Source organism: Triplophysa rosa, linkage group LG19, assembly GCF_024868665.1.
Source record: "Triplophysa rosa linkage group LG19, Trosa_1v2, whole genome shotgun sequence".
NCBI lineage: Eukaryota > Metazoa > Chordata > Actinopteri > Cypriniformes > Nemacheilidae > Triplophysa > Triplophysa rosa.
This window is the reverse complement of record NC_079908.1, coordinates 870,393-888,269: the sequence shown is the minus strand read 5'-3', so window position 1 is coordinate 888,269 and position 17,877 is coordinate 870,393. Positions and strand designations below refer to the sequence as shown.

At 40.0% G+C, this 17,877-nt stretch overlaps 1 protein-coding gene across 8 annotated transcripts in view; it reads left to right on the top strand.

Annotated features, from left to right (window-relative positions):
• The first annotated feature begins 470 nt into the window (after positions 1–470).
• The window catches only part of tcf7 (transcription factor 7), a 53,341-nt gene continuing 35,934 nt past the window's right edge, over positions 471–17,877 (top strand). For all 8 annotated transcript variants that reach the window (XM_057361035.1, XM_057361033.1, XM_057361031.1 and 5 more), the window contains exons 1-3: positions 471–822; positions 931–997; positions 1,625–1,728. In XM_057361035.1, the coding sequence (XP_057217018.1) occupies positions 640–822; positions 931–997; positions 1,625–1,728 (354 nt within the window). In that variant the 5' untranslated portion in view covers positions 471–639. The remainder of the gene's footprint in view (positions 823–930; positions 998–1,624; positions 1,729–17,877) is intronic.

Sequence of the window (17,877 nt, the reverse complement as noted above, 5' to 3'; positions counted from 1 at the left end):
CCACACAGAGATCTGAATCATTGAGTATTTTTTACACAAAGAAAGAGTCAGAGAAAAAACTTTGTTGTTAATTACTCTTTAAATGTATTTAATTTCTTTTGTTGTTGTTTTTGTTTACATGTGTTGTTTGGTACTCTTTCTGCAAATGCGAATATACACATGCTTGTTTTGCTATTACAGAAATGTTTTTCAGTATGTTTAAGCTTCATGAAACCTGAAGAAGTGCTCTTTAATTCACGTATATAACATCAGTAGAGACCGGAGCTGTCGGTAATAACGGATTTCTGCTTCTCTTGTGTTTCTCAGCAGTTTGACTTGTAGCGCGTGTAGTTGAGAACAACACAAACGAACGCTCTTTTCCATCGTGTGTAGATTTTGGCGTCGTGTCTCTTTAAGAGCGCGCCGCCTCTTCTCAGCGGAGCTGTCAATCACGCGTCGTTCTCTTTGATCTTTGCTGTTGTAAAGCGCGAGTGTTTGTTACATTCAGCTCGCGCGGCGCGTCACAGCAGAAGTTCTTTCACTCTCTCGCGCGTCTGATCTACTGAAGATCTTCACCGGAGAACATCAGTGAAGTGAGTTAGTAAAGTTTATCAAGGGAAGTTTATTAGTCAGGTTAGTTGTGGTGATCTGGAGTAAGACATGCCGCAGCTGAACGGCGGTGGGGGGGATGATCTCGGGGCGAATGATGAGATGATCGCGTTTAAAGATGAGGGAGATCACGAGGAGAAGATCCGCGAGGAGAACGCGTTCACGAGCGACCTGGCCGATCTCAAGTCCTCTCTGGTGAACGAGTCCGAGATCAACTCCAGCCCTGCTGCTGCTGTAAGACCCCAACACACACACACACGCAGAGAAACACAACTCCAGCACTGCCCCATCAAAGCCACCATAAACACATCATAAGAGAGTGTGTGTTTGTGTGCATTTCAGGTGATCAGAAGAGGACACACAGAAGATCACAGAGTTTACACTGATAAACGACAACATCTGGATGAAGGTAAGCGTGTGTGTGTGTGTTGGTGTAACTACACTGGACATAGTTTTTGTTGTGAAAGCAATGAGAGTTTATGGTTTGTTCTCATTTTTAACTCCTGTGTGTGTTTTTGTACTCAAGAGAGGAATTGGAAGTTTACAAAATGAGACAAAACCTTCATGACATTATTTATCAAAGACAAGAAATGAAAATGTTTTAAACTTCAGTAGATGTGAAGGCTTGACATGTCTGATGTCATTTATATGTGTGCGCGCTCAAACTGAACTCAAACTTTCATCAACTGAAAAACACACGATGATGGCCGTTTTCTTTGTTTTTATTGCTCCCGATTGAAACATTTAGTGTGTGTTTTTTGTGCCGACTGATAAAAGTGTAACAGCTTTGACGTGATGGAGTTTTCTTGGGGAAAACCTGAACTTTTACATCATTAAAATACTCAAGCATGATCTGTTGATGTGTTTCTGCTTTATAAAGGATGTGTGATTGATCACTTACAAATAACACAGATGTTTAGTTTGCGTGAGTCACTTACATGTTGTTCAGTGGCGGCGTACAGTGGCCAGTTCATTTGGGTTTTTAAGTAAAGTTCAAAATAATTGAAAGTTATGTCTTTCTGTCTCTCACCTCAAGTGGCAAAACATCAAGATGGTGGAATGTACAAGTCACCGTATTCCGGATACCCGTTTCTGATGTTGCCTGAACCGTATCTGCCCAACGGACCCGTCTCACCGTCTGTAAGTCTTTCACTTCAAATGCAGCTCTGAGAATCTTGTTGAAGGTGTGTTTGAGTTTGTCCCGTGTGTCACATGCATTACTTTCATTTCAATGTTAAACTTTGTTTTATCTGTCGAAGTTTAGCAGCAGCGATGCGCACACATATTTAGAAAGCTGTTTTGGCATGTTTGTGTTCTTTGTCATATGAGGACATGGTTAACACGTTATGATGGACAGACATTGTGTGTTTGTCTGTGAGCATGTGTGCATGTAAGTGTGGAGTTTACAGACATTTCCTCCAACATGTATAGTTCAGGCGTGTGAGATCTCTGTGTCATTTTGAACAGATCGTTTTTAAGATGATGACATCATTATCAGATTTTAGTTTATTTGCCATCGTGTGAGTGAAAATCTTTCTTGAAGTTTTCATATTTCCCAGCTGAAGAATAATATTCTAATGTTGTTAGTAGTTTCTTCGAACTCATTCTGTGGGTTTAGCTGCAAAATATTGTGGTTTGATCAGGTGTACTTTTAATACAGTTATTACATATTTATAACGGAGAATTCTCGATGGCTTGTATTGAGAATTGTGTCTTTATTATGTTGTGCTGTACATGTAGTTCTTATTTGCTCAAACTTTACTTGAAAGAATATTTCGGTCACACTTTATTCCTAGGTCCAATTCTCGCCATTAACAAACCATTTACTTTTGCCTCAATAAACTCCTCATTCGGTGCTTATTAATAGTTAGTATGATAGTTGTTAGAATTAGGTATTGGGTAGGATTAGGGATGTAGAATAATTATGGTGATGCAGAATATGTTCTTTATAAGTGCTAATAAACAGCCAATATTCTACTAATATGCATGCTAATAAGCAACTTGATAATAAGAAGGAGGGGTCCGTAAACTAAAGTGTTACCAATATTTCTTCTCTTGAAATGCTCTTTCCTCTTTAATCGAGAGAAATATAAATGTAGATTTATTCTGGAGTGTTATGGGTGGGTAAATCTTACCTACAGCCGTGATGAATCGCGGAATATCATATTAACCATATGATGTTTTGGAAATAAGTTATGGCAGAATCGCCGAGTGTAAAAGCAGAAGAGTGAATGAGCAGAGATGTTACTGGAAGGGATTGATCATCCCAACTGAATTCTAAAAGAAACATACAGCGAGAGATATTATTTGTCCTCTGAATCCAATGATAGTGTTCTGCATTAGCAAAGGATTAGTTGTTTTTATCATGTCAACTACACTGAAATGCGCTGTGGAGGACGTCTCTTGGTGTCATGGATCATGAGCTGAAGTTGATCAGGGTTTGTGTCTTTATGTTAACAATTGAAGACTATTGAAGGCTTTGTGTCATAAGACGTTGAGAGGAGCCTCTGAATAACACAGATAACTGACAGACGCTGGATTACATCCGCTTTCAGAAGAAAACCTCTTTAGCCCATTCTTCAATCGTAACACAACAACGGAGCGCTGGAATAGTACATTGTTGTTAGTTTTCAAATTGGACAGACAATGATTCGAGTGGTCTTCATGGCATTAAAACATGCGTAAACCTCGCTCAGACTGGATGATCCCAGCGCCGTGGGATGACGGTCTAACACTGGCAGATTAAAACACAAATGTTGATAAGAGAGTTTGTACGAGTCTTTGAAGTATGATGTATGTATGAAGAAGGCAGTATCTGTGAAGTGTGTGATGCCCTCAGGTGTTTATAGCTGTAATTATTGGTGTGTGTGTTCCGCTGTGAGAGTTAAGCAGATGTTCGGCCGGTGATTTAACATGTCCCTGCACGCTTCTGAAGTCGCCGGCTGACAAATTCTTCTGGCGTGTAGAAGACTTCATCTCGTGAAAGCTTTCCACAGGCAATGTCGTAGAAGTGCAGTTTGTCTGTGGAGCGTGTGGGATGTGTCATCCCGAACACAGACACAACCGTTTAACAGTCAATGAATCAAGCTTGTTTATGAACGTGTGCCGGAGATCTTAAAGGGACAGTTCACCTAAAAATGAAAATTCTGTCATCATTTACTCACCAAACCTTTACAGATTTCTTTGTTCTCTTCTAGGAAGATATTTGTAAGAATGTCAGTAACCAAACATATCTCGTCCCCTATTGACTCCCATAGTGTTTATTTTCGCTACTGTGGCAGTAAATGGGGATGAGATCTGTTTGGTTACTGACATTCTCACAAATATCTTCCTTTGTGTTTAGCAAAACAAAGACATTTGTAAAGGTTTGGAACAATCTGAGGTGAATAAATGATGACCTATTTTTTGGGGTGAACTGTCCCTTTAAAAAAAATCTAATTATGTCCATTTAAACCCAAGACATATTCAGTTGTTTTTTAAAAAGCAGACATGTTGAAGAAAAGGTACACCGCTGCTTTAAAAAAGCCCAATAAAAGTAATAGAAATGTTGAAAGTAATCCGCGTGACGAAGTGAAGAAAGTGTGTGAGAAATACGGTGAAATTGAAATGATTCTTTACTGATAATCTTCATCTCCATCAAAATGATCTGATTCTCATGTGTGGAGCAAATTGAAACATGATGATGAAGGAGGTCAAGACAAGCCCCGGTCAGGAACTCACGTGAATCAAAACTCTAGTCAGATTTATTTGAAGGCTCGACGCCAAGTTGAAGACGCTTTCTCTTTTTTTGATCACAGTGAATCTTTAGTTTCAGCTCCAGACGTATGCCCAGCAGCACATATTCCTCTTGTGTTCGTGCTACTGTACGTCTTGTCGCCAAAAGACTCTCTCTTAATGAATCAGTCTTCACGAAAGCCAGTCAAACTGAAAGAAAATCCCCCACCTCAAGGTAACCATCACTTTCTGACAGTCATCGATGTCAGTCTGTGACGCATTTATCATTTCATTCTTTCTGACAGAAAACACCATTCTTTAAATAGCGCTTCATGTTTGTGAGAGGTGGGTCCCGATGGATGGTTCTCACCCAGGTGTGTTTCTCTCACCTCCCCCTCCTCCGTCGGCCATTTGGCAGGCGTCTGGGTGACGAGAGAACACAGTCTGGAGGGGGAGGACGCGCGCGCTCTTTAATGACGACGCTGATCACTGCTGTGTTCTCATGGGATGTTTCTCACCTGAAGTCCAAAACTTTCTAACAGCATCAGCTACAGGTTTTGTTTGAAATGATGACATCACCAAGCTGAGCGTTACACACATGAATCATCTGATCTGTGATCTGTCCTGAATTACTTGGGCTCAAATTCGGCAAAATAGTCTTAAGAACTTAAGAAGAAAAAACTTCACCCAGCCCTGCCTTACAGTTCACAAATGTAAAAGTATCTCATAGACTGACACAGAATGAAGACGCTAACCTTCTATAATAGAATATCACAAAAACCTTTTCACAACTCCCTGGCAACCGTTTCGAACACCTCAGCAAAACCGCTTGTAAAATATAAAAGTCTAGTTTCTTTCGCTGGTGAAAACATGTCGATTTCGATTTGAATGGTTAGCCCTTCTTTTCTGCAATGAGCTTTTATGGTCTTTTTGTGTGTGATTTCCGTGTTTTGTTGTGTCTTCACCTCCGGCTAGATGAATTTGAGCTCAAATAAAGTTTGAAAGGTTTTTTTTGTAGTTCAAGCGCAGATTTCAGGACATCTCATCATGTTTGTTTCTGTGATAGCACGCGCACGTGTGTGTGTTGTTGGGTTGTGCCCATCTGTGCCGCTGGTAGATGGGTATCAGATGCGAGCGGGATCAAGCCGCTGTGATCACACCCATGTGTGCCGCCCCGTGTGGCCGGCGAGGCTCCAGTAGGTCTGGCCCGACACTAATTCGGGGTGCTGGGGGCGTTGGCTGACCCCACGGCTGACAACTACAGCAGCACACTCTTCATGCTGTATCGCTCGCATTGAAGACACACGACACATCTGCAAGGGTATGAGATTTTATGACGTAAAAGAGTTTTCACATCTTGTGTTATTTGAATAAATCAATTGGTGTTGGGAATGATGTAAACTATTGGTTTTTTTGGTAGCAGTAGATCTCTTTCTGAAAGATAGAAGCAGATTATAATGCGCTGAAGAGGAAACATTTAACCGTGAAAGACATGTTTATTGAAGAGATGAAACTTGAAGACTTTAGAGTGGAATTAAACACGAAGCTCTGTGATTTGTGTGTGTGTATGTTTTGGGACGAAAGCCGCTCCTGTACGATAATCATATGTGTGACATCAGCACTTGTTTGCGTGGATGACAGAGAAAGCCATGAAAGCCATCGTAAAACAAATCACTGACTCGTGAGTGAAGCCTCAACACCCGTGACAGACTAAAACCTGTTCAAACGCTTGTAAGTGTTTTTTGCTGTACACCCACCTGAGAGCATCAGCCTATAGCCTCTCCTGACATCAATACTGACCAATCACACTTCATCCACACATTCTCTGAGGTCTCCTGAAGAAGTGTTGGGGGGAGCCAGTGAGCAATCACCTAGCAACCACCCAGAACACCCTAGAAACCACCCAGAACACCCTAGCAACCACCTAGAACACCATAGCAACCACTCAGAACACCCTAGAAACCACCTAGAACACCCTAGCAACCACCCAGAACATCATAGCAACCACCCAGAACACCCTAGCATTGTGATGTGAGTTGTGGAAGGTGGAGCACCTCTCGTATTTTTATTAGAAAATGTCTAAATGTATTTTCAGCATGCGTGCTGCGGGATGTGAAGTGCAGTTGGTAATGAGAGACGTGTTGTAGGAGAAGGATCGGGGCTTTACCACAGAGCGATGGTTTTAAAGTAGGGACATCCCAGATCCGCCGCCTGCTCTCTTTCAGATGTTATGGAACGTGGCTTTCGATGTGGTTTCTGTTCCCTCAGCATCGTGTGGAGCCAACTGGAAAGCATTTAACTGCTAAAAATAGCACTGCGCCTATGGGATTGAGAACAAGGTCTTCTTGGATCCAAGCGGAGAAAAACCGCTGGAAAAGCAGGCCGTTTTAATGACAAACATGAAAGTAATTCGCCGGCCTCGCTTTCTTGTAAGAAGTCCCTGGTCTGATACGTTTTCAGGGTACATTTTGCGGGGAAGCCCCTTTGTGCGTTCAGAGCGGCTGTTGGAGTTGTTTGTGATCTATCAGAATAAAAGTGTGTGACTCTTTGACACTTGTTTGCAGGGATACCGTGAGTGTTTGTTTGTGTGTGTGTGGACGCCGCTGACATACATCCTACATCCTGTGTTCAGTGATATCAGCTCTCTCTGTCCCTCTCTCTCTCTCTCTCTCTCTCTCTCTCTCTCTCTCTCAGTGGAGTGAAGGTGAGCTGTGCTGTGGTTATCTGTGTGTGTATTTGTGCAACTGCACCTTTACTACAATGCAAACTCTGCTGTGTGTGTGTGTGTGTGTGTGTGTGTGTGTTATCTGATGAGGTGGAGACTAAACAGTGTGTGAAGTTGTCTTCTTGCGGAAGGGAGTCAGCAGTAAACACAGAGGCTGGTAACCACGCAAGCACCTGTTGCATCTTACTGTGAACGACTCTAAACAGTCAGAGGCGCACCGCTACCTTCTTTAACTGTTTCACAGCCGGAGGATTGAGAAGAGCGCTTCATAACCCCCGCCAAGAATACCAAAGACTTCACTTCTGTCTGTGTCTCAACCGCTTCACATTCACACACTTCACAACACGTCAACTGGATATAACTGCCAAACACAACACAAAGCAATAAACATTTGTTCACTGTTGTTTTATGAAACATGGATTTCATCTCTTCACAGATATAAATCACTGATGACATGATGTGTTCCTTGATGACAGAAGTTGTGTTTTTTATTTAGCCTTTCTTATGTTCTTTTATTGTTGATCTGTTTACGTGGGTCTGAGGGTCTGTCGTGTTCATCTGTAAAGGGTGTGTGTGTGTTTTTGAACATCTTTGTGTATGTTTGGTTGTTTGAGTACAGTTGTGTGTGGTAAGATGATGTGGTTTACCATGGAAAATGACACCAGACTCTTCTACTCACCTGAAAAACAAAGCACTCCTGCGAGATGGAAACTTTAGAAAGACTCCACAATCTTCTTTGCGGTCTGGGTCCCTTACAGCAATAATGATTCATTTTTCTTATGTAATGCTAATGTTCACCACACATCTTAGAGCAGGCCAGACACAAGAAGAGTCATTTTTGGTAGTTTTATTTTCTAATACTTACATTACAAACTAATCGATGAAATCATAACACACACACAGTTGTTACAGAATGTTCTATACATATGTGTTTCTTCCGTTTTATCTGTAAATTGGAGCAGAATGTTTCAGCAGTGAATAAGGATTAAAGTGGTACTTCAGGATTGAATCAAAATTTTCCCATGTTTTGCTCCCCCTCAAGGCATCCTGAGTGAATGTGACTTTCTTCTTGAAAAATAATGCAGTCGGAGTTATAATACCACGTATCCTTTTACTTCCAAACGGTAGAATGGGAGTGAACGGGTGTCGATTTTTTGAAGCTCCAAAAAGTGCATCGATCAAAGAATGGCTCGACACGGCTCTGTGTTCTTAACAAAGGTCTTCTGAAGCCAATCCATGCGTTTGTTTAAGAGAAATATCCATATTGACAACACTATTAACGATCACGTCTAACATCCGCTGCAGGATAAAGAGAGGCTTGTTTTTTCCGCTAAATAATGGTGACGTCCAGAGGAGGCGGTGTTTATATTGGCTGAAAATGAAAACTGCTGTGTTCGTCACAGGAACTTACGACCCCCGTTTGCGTCATTTGCTGGAAAATAAAGCCTCTCGTTCACCTGCAGCGGATGTTAGACGTGATCGTTAATAGTGTCGTCAATATGAATATTTCTCTTAAACAAACGCATGGATTGGCTTCAGAAGACCTTTGTTAAGAACACAGAGCCGTGTCGAGCCGTTCTTTGATCGATGGATGCACCTTTTGCCCCCCATTGACTCCCATTCTACCGCTTGGAAGTAAAAGGATACGTGGTATTATAACTAGGGCTGTGTATTGGCAAGTGCCTCCCGATACGATACATATCACGATAGATGGGTCACGATACAATATATTGCTATGTATTTCGATACGATACACATTTGCGATATATTGCAATACTTTAAATAGAAAATGTAAAAGTAGAGCTAGAAATACAACATGCTGTGCACCAGCGGGTGTTTTCTGTAAGGATAAGTGTAAAAACATGATGTGCGATGCATGGACCTTTAGATCAGAGGTTTGGCTTCTCAAACTGTGGGTCGCACCCCTCAAGTGGGTAGCACAGGGGAATAAGGCGGCTCACGCAAGTCACTTGGCTGTTGTGGTGCATTACAGTTAAAACACTGAACATGGGCAGAATAAAACCCCTGCTTCATCCGTGCTGTAAATGTGCTGGTGTCACATCCGTATATAATCTCAATAAATGTCATTGTTACTTTTCTTAATAAACTTTTTGTCTAATGCACTGCAGTAGCCAAGTGACTTGTGTCATGACCTGTGAAGCCTACAAACAGCATTATTTGATATAACTCATTGCTCCATGACTTATTTTGAAAACCAAAGCACACCCACACATCAGCTCTGAGAGCTCCAAGCGTTCTTATAATTTTCGCCATGCTCGCTTCCACTTACTTTATGACGTGATTTTAAAAAAATGATCGATAGTAGAGGTATCACTATCGATACGCTATTGAAAAAAAAATATTGCAATAGTTACATGTATTGATATTTTTGCACAGCCCTAATTATAACTCCGACTGCATTATTCTTCAAGAAGAAAGTCACATTCACTCAGGATGCCTTGAGGGGGAGTAAAACATGGGGAAATTTTGATTCAAGCCTGAAGTACCGCTTTAAAGGGTTTGTGTTTCTCATGTTGCTGTTGGCCATTAATAAAACACACCGTGTAGAGCATGAGAGCTCTGCTGCGGTCGCATGAGAGACGGTGGGGGGGGTTTACTGGCAGGGAGTTGTTTCGGGACTACACTGGTGGAAGCGTGGGAGTCTCTGTGATTATGGGATGCGCAGGCAGGCCCGGTACAAATCAACATCAAACAATACAGCTGATCACAGGGCAAACAGGACGCAATGTCGAGAGCGGGATGGAATCCAGGGTCACGTTTAATTCAGTCCGTAGGGGCTCTGTTTAAACTTTTGTCAAAGGGTGTCAAAGAAAATGATATGGTGAGGTGACTTGCTTTGTTATTTGTCCAAATGATGGATCCGCTGGAGACCTCCCTCAGTGAGACGGCCTGGCCGCATTCAGAAAGAAGTTCAATTCAAGATTATTTACAGTATATAACGCTTTTGACAGTGTTGCATTGTTTCAGAGCAGCGTTACAGGAGAAACAACAGAGAAGTCTGTGTCCTATAGACCAGATGTTTCAGTGTGAGCGCTGAGTATGTTCGCCGCGCTCAGTACACCTCAATTAACTCGTTGATGTTCAGTCCTCAGATTCACTGTTTTTCTGATTCACTATTCATATAAAGAAAACTAGAGATCAGTGTTTTTATATTGATCATCGCAGGTATAATTCATGAAATGGTCCAGAGTCCAGATGGCTGGTGTAAAGAGCCGCTTCAGATGTCTGGGGTCACGTCTGACGCGGTCATGATCGTCTTCTCAGTTGTGCTTTAAAATCATCAACATTGTCGTGTAATTACGTCATGTTGGGATGATGCTTTAATCCAAAGGTTTTTTTGATCACTAAAAACATAGATGTTTAAGACTAATTAAATAAGCATGTGATTTATTCACAGTAAAGACACGTCCTGACCCGGTCTCTTTTTGGATGTAGCCGAGGACTCGGCACTAATCTTCTGTAATCTATCATGAGTTCATCTGTTATATTTGCTTGACGTATGTGTGTGTGTGTGTGTGTGTGTGTGTGTGTGTGTGTGTGTGTGTGTGTGTGTGTGTGTGTGTGTGTGTGTGCATCTTGTATCTGCTCGTGAAGATGAAAGGGTTAAATGAACTCACATTCTGAAAGCTCTGGCAGATGAAAGCCTGGACATCAAATCAATACTCCAGTCGATAAAAACATGACGAGAGATTAAAGAGCACACAGCCAATCGGATGAGGCTTTAATTGATGTGAGGGAGAATAATGGCTGAATTTGAAAGTGAAGGTGTTATAATGGTCAGGAGCAGATCTTCAGAGAGCTCCTTTAATCAAACTCATCCTCTTCAGAAACACATGACATTGAGCCTTCAACCCTCTCTACACCCCTTCATTTCATCCAGATCTCATCCCTTTCCTTTTAGAGCCACATTATAGAACTTCACAATGAATTCTGATCCATTTTTAATTTCAGTTTTGGCTTTCAACAATTATGAACATAAAAATAACCGAAACAATTATTGTGCTGCATGCGGTTATTCAAGGATTGCCTCATTTCTTTATTATTCTTTATTTTATTTATTTGAATGTAAATGTTCATACTTTCATTATATTTATTTGTTACTAACTTGAATCCAGTGTTAAATTAACAAAGATATTTATTCTTAATAATTGATCCATTTATTGACTTTATTTCCAAAGTCAATGAGTAATCGTAATCTCAACATTGGGCAAAATAATTGTGATTATAATTTTGTCATAATCAAGCAGCCTTATAACACAGACTTTAGCACGCTAATGCTAATGATATTTTTGATAATATATGAATGATTTCAGTTTATTCAGAATCTGATTTTGTTTAAATATACAGCAAACTAAAACACAACACAGTAATACTCCTAATATGGATTTTTTGACACGAGAACAGCTGACCAATTAAATGCTCCTTAGTGACCACGTTTACATGGACGTCAGTAATCAAATTATTTGTCTTATTCTGAGTAAGCTAATATTACGATTAAGTTGCTTTAAGAATATACCTTTCATGTTCCTGTTTTACATGTTACACTACATAGTTGGATTAATGGCATACGTTATTACGTCACTAAGCGACGCCGTTCGACGTTCTCTCCATAATTTCATGTATCAACAAACAGTTCGTCTTCGCCATGGTACCACATACAGTGTTTGGTGTTTCATTTATTTTATAGAATTGTTGGCATCTTTCTTGTTTCCCGTTCGGACCAAAAATGTGCTTTCTTGCTTGAAGTCATGTTGTTTACCGTAAAACGAAACGGCTGTCCACTGCTGTGCGTGTGTGTAACCTGTCGCAAAGTGCCGCCAAAGTTCCTACACGCCGGTAATAGTGCGATTAAGGCCTGTACATGTCTATACCGCACTAAAATAGGAGTACTCCACCCGTCTTAATTCCATTTGTGTTTACTATGGTTATGAGTTTAGACAGATTAAGATAACCAAAAATCTCTGTTTACATGGTCCATTCTTAATCAGAGTATTGTCTTAATCGTGTTAATATCGGATTATTTTTGTCCATGTAAACGTGGTCAGTGTCAGGGGGAGTGAATGTTGCGGTTTCTATATTTTCTTTACGCCGGAGGTCCGGACAATACTTTAAATAAATAAATAATATTTAATCAATCTAATGTTTTATCAGGCCATTTATTTTATATTCTGATATACCCACAGTATGTATGAAACATAGAAGGCCTGGTAACTGGGAAAATGGGAAACTAACGTTTTATTTCCGTAAAGATAACCAAAAACAAACCTTAAAAAAACTACTGTCTGTAGGCCTACCTCAACATCAGACATGATAGATATTGAAATAAAGTAACCAATGACTTCAACACAATATTTAAAGCAGATTTTAATTGCCAGAAGAATAAACATTTAATCATCTTCAGGCTAACAATATTCTTGTCTCACCACAGAAGTATAGCGCGGCTCCGTCTTTAGATATAACAATCAAAATCCCTGAGTTTCAGTCCTTACATCATGGTCTGTTGATTTAGATGTGTCAAATCAATTGAAACTCACGAAAATATAAGTTTACTCTCAAATCTGTACGTTGTTAAATAAAAACTTAAAATAAATAAACCGCTAAACTAATGTGTTAGTCGGTGAGGTAAAACGAAATGACCGTTAATTTTTAAATGACGGGAGTGCGCGGCAGAGCGGAGAATGCACGTGCTCGAGCGCACACACATACAGTAACAGACAACCACACTAAAGAAATACACATGGATATAGATGATTGTATTTTCATTTAGCTTAACTAGTTCATTATTTTCAGCCATTAAAGGGCACATTTATTTATTTCATTTGGTCAGTATAACATGTGTTAATGTGATCTTCTGTATTGCACGTCACTGACGTTTACCAGTTTTGACTATTTTTACCATTAAAAAAGAACCAAAAAAGAACCATCAGAGAACGTTATTTTCTGGTTGCAAAAAAATAACCAATAAATAACCATCAGGGAACCAGTGTTAATTTTGACAGCAAATTTTGATTTAGTTTTAGTCATAGTCTTTTGACGAAAATGCAGTTTAGTTTTAGTCACATTTTAGTCAACCCCATCATTTTAGTTTTAGTTGACGAAATATGAAAAACATTTTAGTCGAATAAATATACATTATATTTAGTCTACTAAAATCTAAATGGTTTAAATCATTTACTTGGCGTAATTAAGTGTTCCATACAAAGATTCAACTGTTTTGACATAATTTACTTCACCTTAGAATGAAATTAAACCAGGTCATTACCTTTATTTTTCAGAAAAGTTCAGCAACTAGATTTGCATTGTTGGAACACAGAATATTAGACCATGAACGACATGTTCCAGTTCATTCAATCCCATTTGACTCAATTGACTCGTTAAGTAGGGCGTGTTCATTCAGTTCATTCAACCAATGAAACGCTCTGACAGGGCTCACACTCAAAGGCTATTGGCTCATGGCATGCCTCTTTGAAGAAAGAGCTGCACTGTCTTTGCTTGAGACAGCAATGAATGAGAAATAGCTTTCATATAAATTGCATTACATTTCTTTAGTCATGCAAACATGTTACATATTTGGTTGGAATGTACAGTTTGACTCACTTCATCACTTCTATAATCAGTAGAGGACAGCGCTGGTTTCTTTTGGCTGACTCTATGTTGCATTTCACGTTATGCAGCAGCTCGTGTTAAGTTAACATAGGCATATAAAAACCTTTGTGCTCCTTCGTAATGTGTTTCGGGGTGACTCACCTGCAGTCGCGCTTCAAGTTTGCGGCGTTTTACCGGCAATTGTGAAGGAAAATAAGACTCTTTGTAACCCGCGTGGAGACACAGAATACATGTGTGTGCTTCCCCTTCTCCCAGAGACTTCTCTCTACCGTTTATATGAGATGAGCACATGCGTGCAAACTGATATCCGCCAGGTGGGACAAGAATATTTTACTCTCGTTTTTATTAGTTGATGAAAATGTCAGTATATTTTATTACAGTTTTCGTTATCATGCATTCATTTTTATTTAGTTATCGTCACGTTTTTGTCAGTGTAAACATGTCGTTAACGAATACTTTTCGTCGTAGTTTTCGTCCACGAAATTAACACTGCAGGGAACGTTATTTTCTGGTTATTTTAAAAAAACCAGCCTGCAACGTTCAAATCATTCGTGCTTAGGCTGAAAAATCTGTCACAGCAAACTAGCTCTCACGTTGTGTGTGTAACGTTATAACTTGTCCATGACAAGCGCTAAAATCCATGTAATTCCGCTGAGATCTGCAGTGGATTCCGTGGATTTTAGGTAAGCACGCACAACGTACATAAGCACATTAGGATGCGCTGTTTGCTGTTACGGATTTTTTAGTCTCCGGACGAATGATTTGAGACGTTTAAGACGAAACTAACTGCAGAGGAATTCAGGAAATATCATTTAGCTAAACCGTTGCCATGGCAGTACTACACGTGTGTTGTGTTGACACGCCGGACAGAAGGGGGTGGGGTTCGCTGTAACTCATTATCATTTAAAGAGACATGCACCAAAACGGGTTGCTGTGAGCATAGCTGTTTTTGACGAGGCAAGAAAGGTTTTGTTTACAGAGCCATTGAGTGTTTTTAAGCAAAATATGTTCCAGACATTTCATGAAGACCCTAATAAATCATACCATCTTGTTGAAAGTGCTCGTCTGAGGAGACCTTTAAAAGAACAAGGTAGGGCTGGGCGATATGGCAAAAAAGTAAACTCGATAGTTTTTTCTATATTGATCGATAACGATATTTATTTCGATATATATTTAATTAAAAAACTGTATTTAAAATAATCTATTTTAAATACAGTTTATTAACGAAAGTTAACCTTTAACCCGTTAAAATTCAATTAAATGAATGCACTGTTGCAACACAGAGGATATTAGGCCATAAACAACATGTACCAGTTCATTCAGTCTCATTTTGACTCCATTGACTCGTTAAGTAAAGGGAGTGTTCATTCAGTACATTCAACCAATGAAAGGGCTCCGTTACTGCGTACAATCGAACGCTATTGGCTCAGCACCTGCGCACATACGTAACGCTGCAATAATGTCTTGCTCGAGTAGTGGGATTCATTCAATGTATTCAATGAACCTTAAAGACATCTCACATAAACTGTAGTACATTTCTTTAATCATGCAAGCATCTTACATACAAGGTTCAATATTTGAATGTGCACACAAACTCACTTCATTACATCTCTGATCTGTACAGGGCAGCGCTGGTTTGTTTCATAAGCACCAGCTCATGTTAGCAGATATGTTAACGATGGATATAAAAACGTTTGTGCTTGAGTTTCGAAGTAACTCGCTTGCAATTGCGCCTCAAGTTTGTTTTGTTTAACCGACGATTGCGAAAAAAAAATAAGACACTTGATAAACCGCGTGATGACAACTCGAGGTTAGTTTCACCTTTGTTTCCGCTTCCAGTCATGTTTTCCTCCTCATGTCGAGTTTTCTTTGCCAAGTGCAGTATGAAATGGACTTTGTACTTTGACGCGCATGATAAAAGCTGCACGCTGACTGACTGTTGTTGAGTTTATTTCTGCGTTCTGTTAGACTGTAAGATTAATCCATATCGAGTCAAAATGCCAATAGCTTATCATCGTTTTTGAAATACATTCTATAGTGATTCGATATGATATCGTTTATCGGCACAGCCCTAGAACAAGGTATAGACATGTTATATAGGAACGGTAACCTTGCATGACTTCTCTTGTGATCTGGCGCTATATAAAAATTAACTTGACCTTCAAGGGGTGCGGGAGGTGCCGTTGGATGGGCGTGGCGCCCCCCTAAGGAAATGTTAGTTGACTGTTGGGGGCAAGTCTAGCCAAACCCCCTCACAACATCTGTACAAATATACACTTATATAAGTGTATACTACACTTATACAGTATATATTATAAAGTATATTCAGTATACATATGTGTGGGTACATCTAAAAAATAGAATATCATGATAAAGGTCAATATTTTTTGTCACTCATTTCAGAAACTGCATCAATGCGGCGTGGCATTGAGGTAAACAGTCTGTGGCACTGCTCGGGTGTAATGGAAGCCCAGGTTGCTTTGATAGCGGCCTTCAGGTCATCTGCATTGTTGGGTCTGGTGTCTCTCATCTTCCTCTTGACAATACCCCATAGATTCTCTATGGGGTTCAGGTCAGGCGGGTTTGCTTGTCAGCAGAAGGAAGCATGAAGTGCTCTAAAATTTCCTGGTAGATGGCTGCGTTGACTGTGGACTTCAGAAAACACAGTGGACCAAAGTCCTCTTTTCAGATGAAAGTAAATTTTGTATTTCATTTGGAAATCAAGGTCCCAGAGTCTGGAGGAAGAGTGGAGAGGCACAGAATCCATGTTGCTAAAAGTCCAGTGTGAAGTTTCCACAGTCAGTGATGTTTTGGGGTGCCATGTCATCTGCTGGTGTTGGTCCACTGTGTTTTCTGAGGTCCAAGGTCAACGCAGCCGTATACCAGGAAGTTTTACAGCACTTCATGCTTCCTGCTGCTGACAAGCTTTATGGAGATGCTGATTTCATTTTCCAGCAGGACTTGGCACCTGCACACACTGCCAAAGGTACCAAAAGCTGGTTCAATGACCACGGTGGTACTGTGCTTGATTGGCCAGCAAACCCGCCTGACCTGAACCCCACAGAGACTCTATGATGAGAGACACCAGACCCAACAATGCAGATGACCTGAAGGCCGCTATCACAGCAACCTGGGCTTCCATTACACCCGAGCAGTGCCACAGGCTGATTGCCTCCATGCCACGCCGCATTGATGCAGTAATTCATGCAAAAGGAGTCCCAGCCAAGTATTGAGTGCATAGAAATGAACCTACTTTTCAGAAGCCTGACATTTCTGTTTAAAATATCCTTTTTCTTTATTGATCTTATGTAATATTCTAGTTTTCTGAGACACTGAATTTTGGGTTTTCATTATCTGTAAGCCATAATCATCAAAATTTCAAGAAATAAAGGCTTGAAATATTTCACTCTGTGTGTAATGAATCTATATAATATATGGGTTTCACTTTCTGAAATGAGTGACAAAAAATATTGACCTTTATCATGATATTCTAATTTTTTTAGATGTACCTGTGTATATACTGTATATATATATATATTCTATACACAAAATAACTTTGTGTATTCATCATAAAAGCTATGAAGGATTCAATAAGACCTCACATTCTGCTAATGTGACTTTAGCATGCGTGAGCCGTGTTCCACTTGTTTGACGTCTGGGACAGAGACCGTGATGACGATGATAACCAGTTTCAGGATGTAGAACTTCTAGCCGGTCCTTTGATGTAACAGGAAGTGATGTCACAGATGAAAGTTCCCATGACCTAATTTCCTCTTCCCACTTGACTGATATGGCTTTATTGTTTTACGTCTAATATGTCGCAATGCGTCTGTGTTGCATATCATAAGATATGTGACCTTGACTGTGATAATCCAGCTAAAGTCATTTTTTAATGATTTACTGTTTTCCACACAAAATCATCGTACGTAATGTAAAGAACATTCTGTCAAAATATAATCTTAATAGTTTTAATCTTGACTGAGTAATGCCATGTCAGAGATTGAAATCATAGTGAAATTGATTCTTGAAATCAAACTTAGATGCTCAATATGTCATAGGCCCGGTTTCACAGACGTGGTTTAGTTTAAGCCAGGACTATGCCTTAGTTGGATTAGGATATTTGAGTCACTTTTATAAAAAATGCTTTAGAAAGAAACATTACTGATGTGCATCTTTAGACAAAACAATGGCACTGACATATTTTACGATATGTTAGGGCAAGT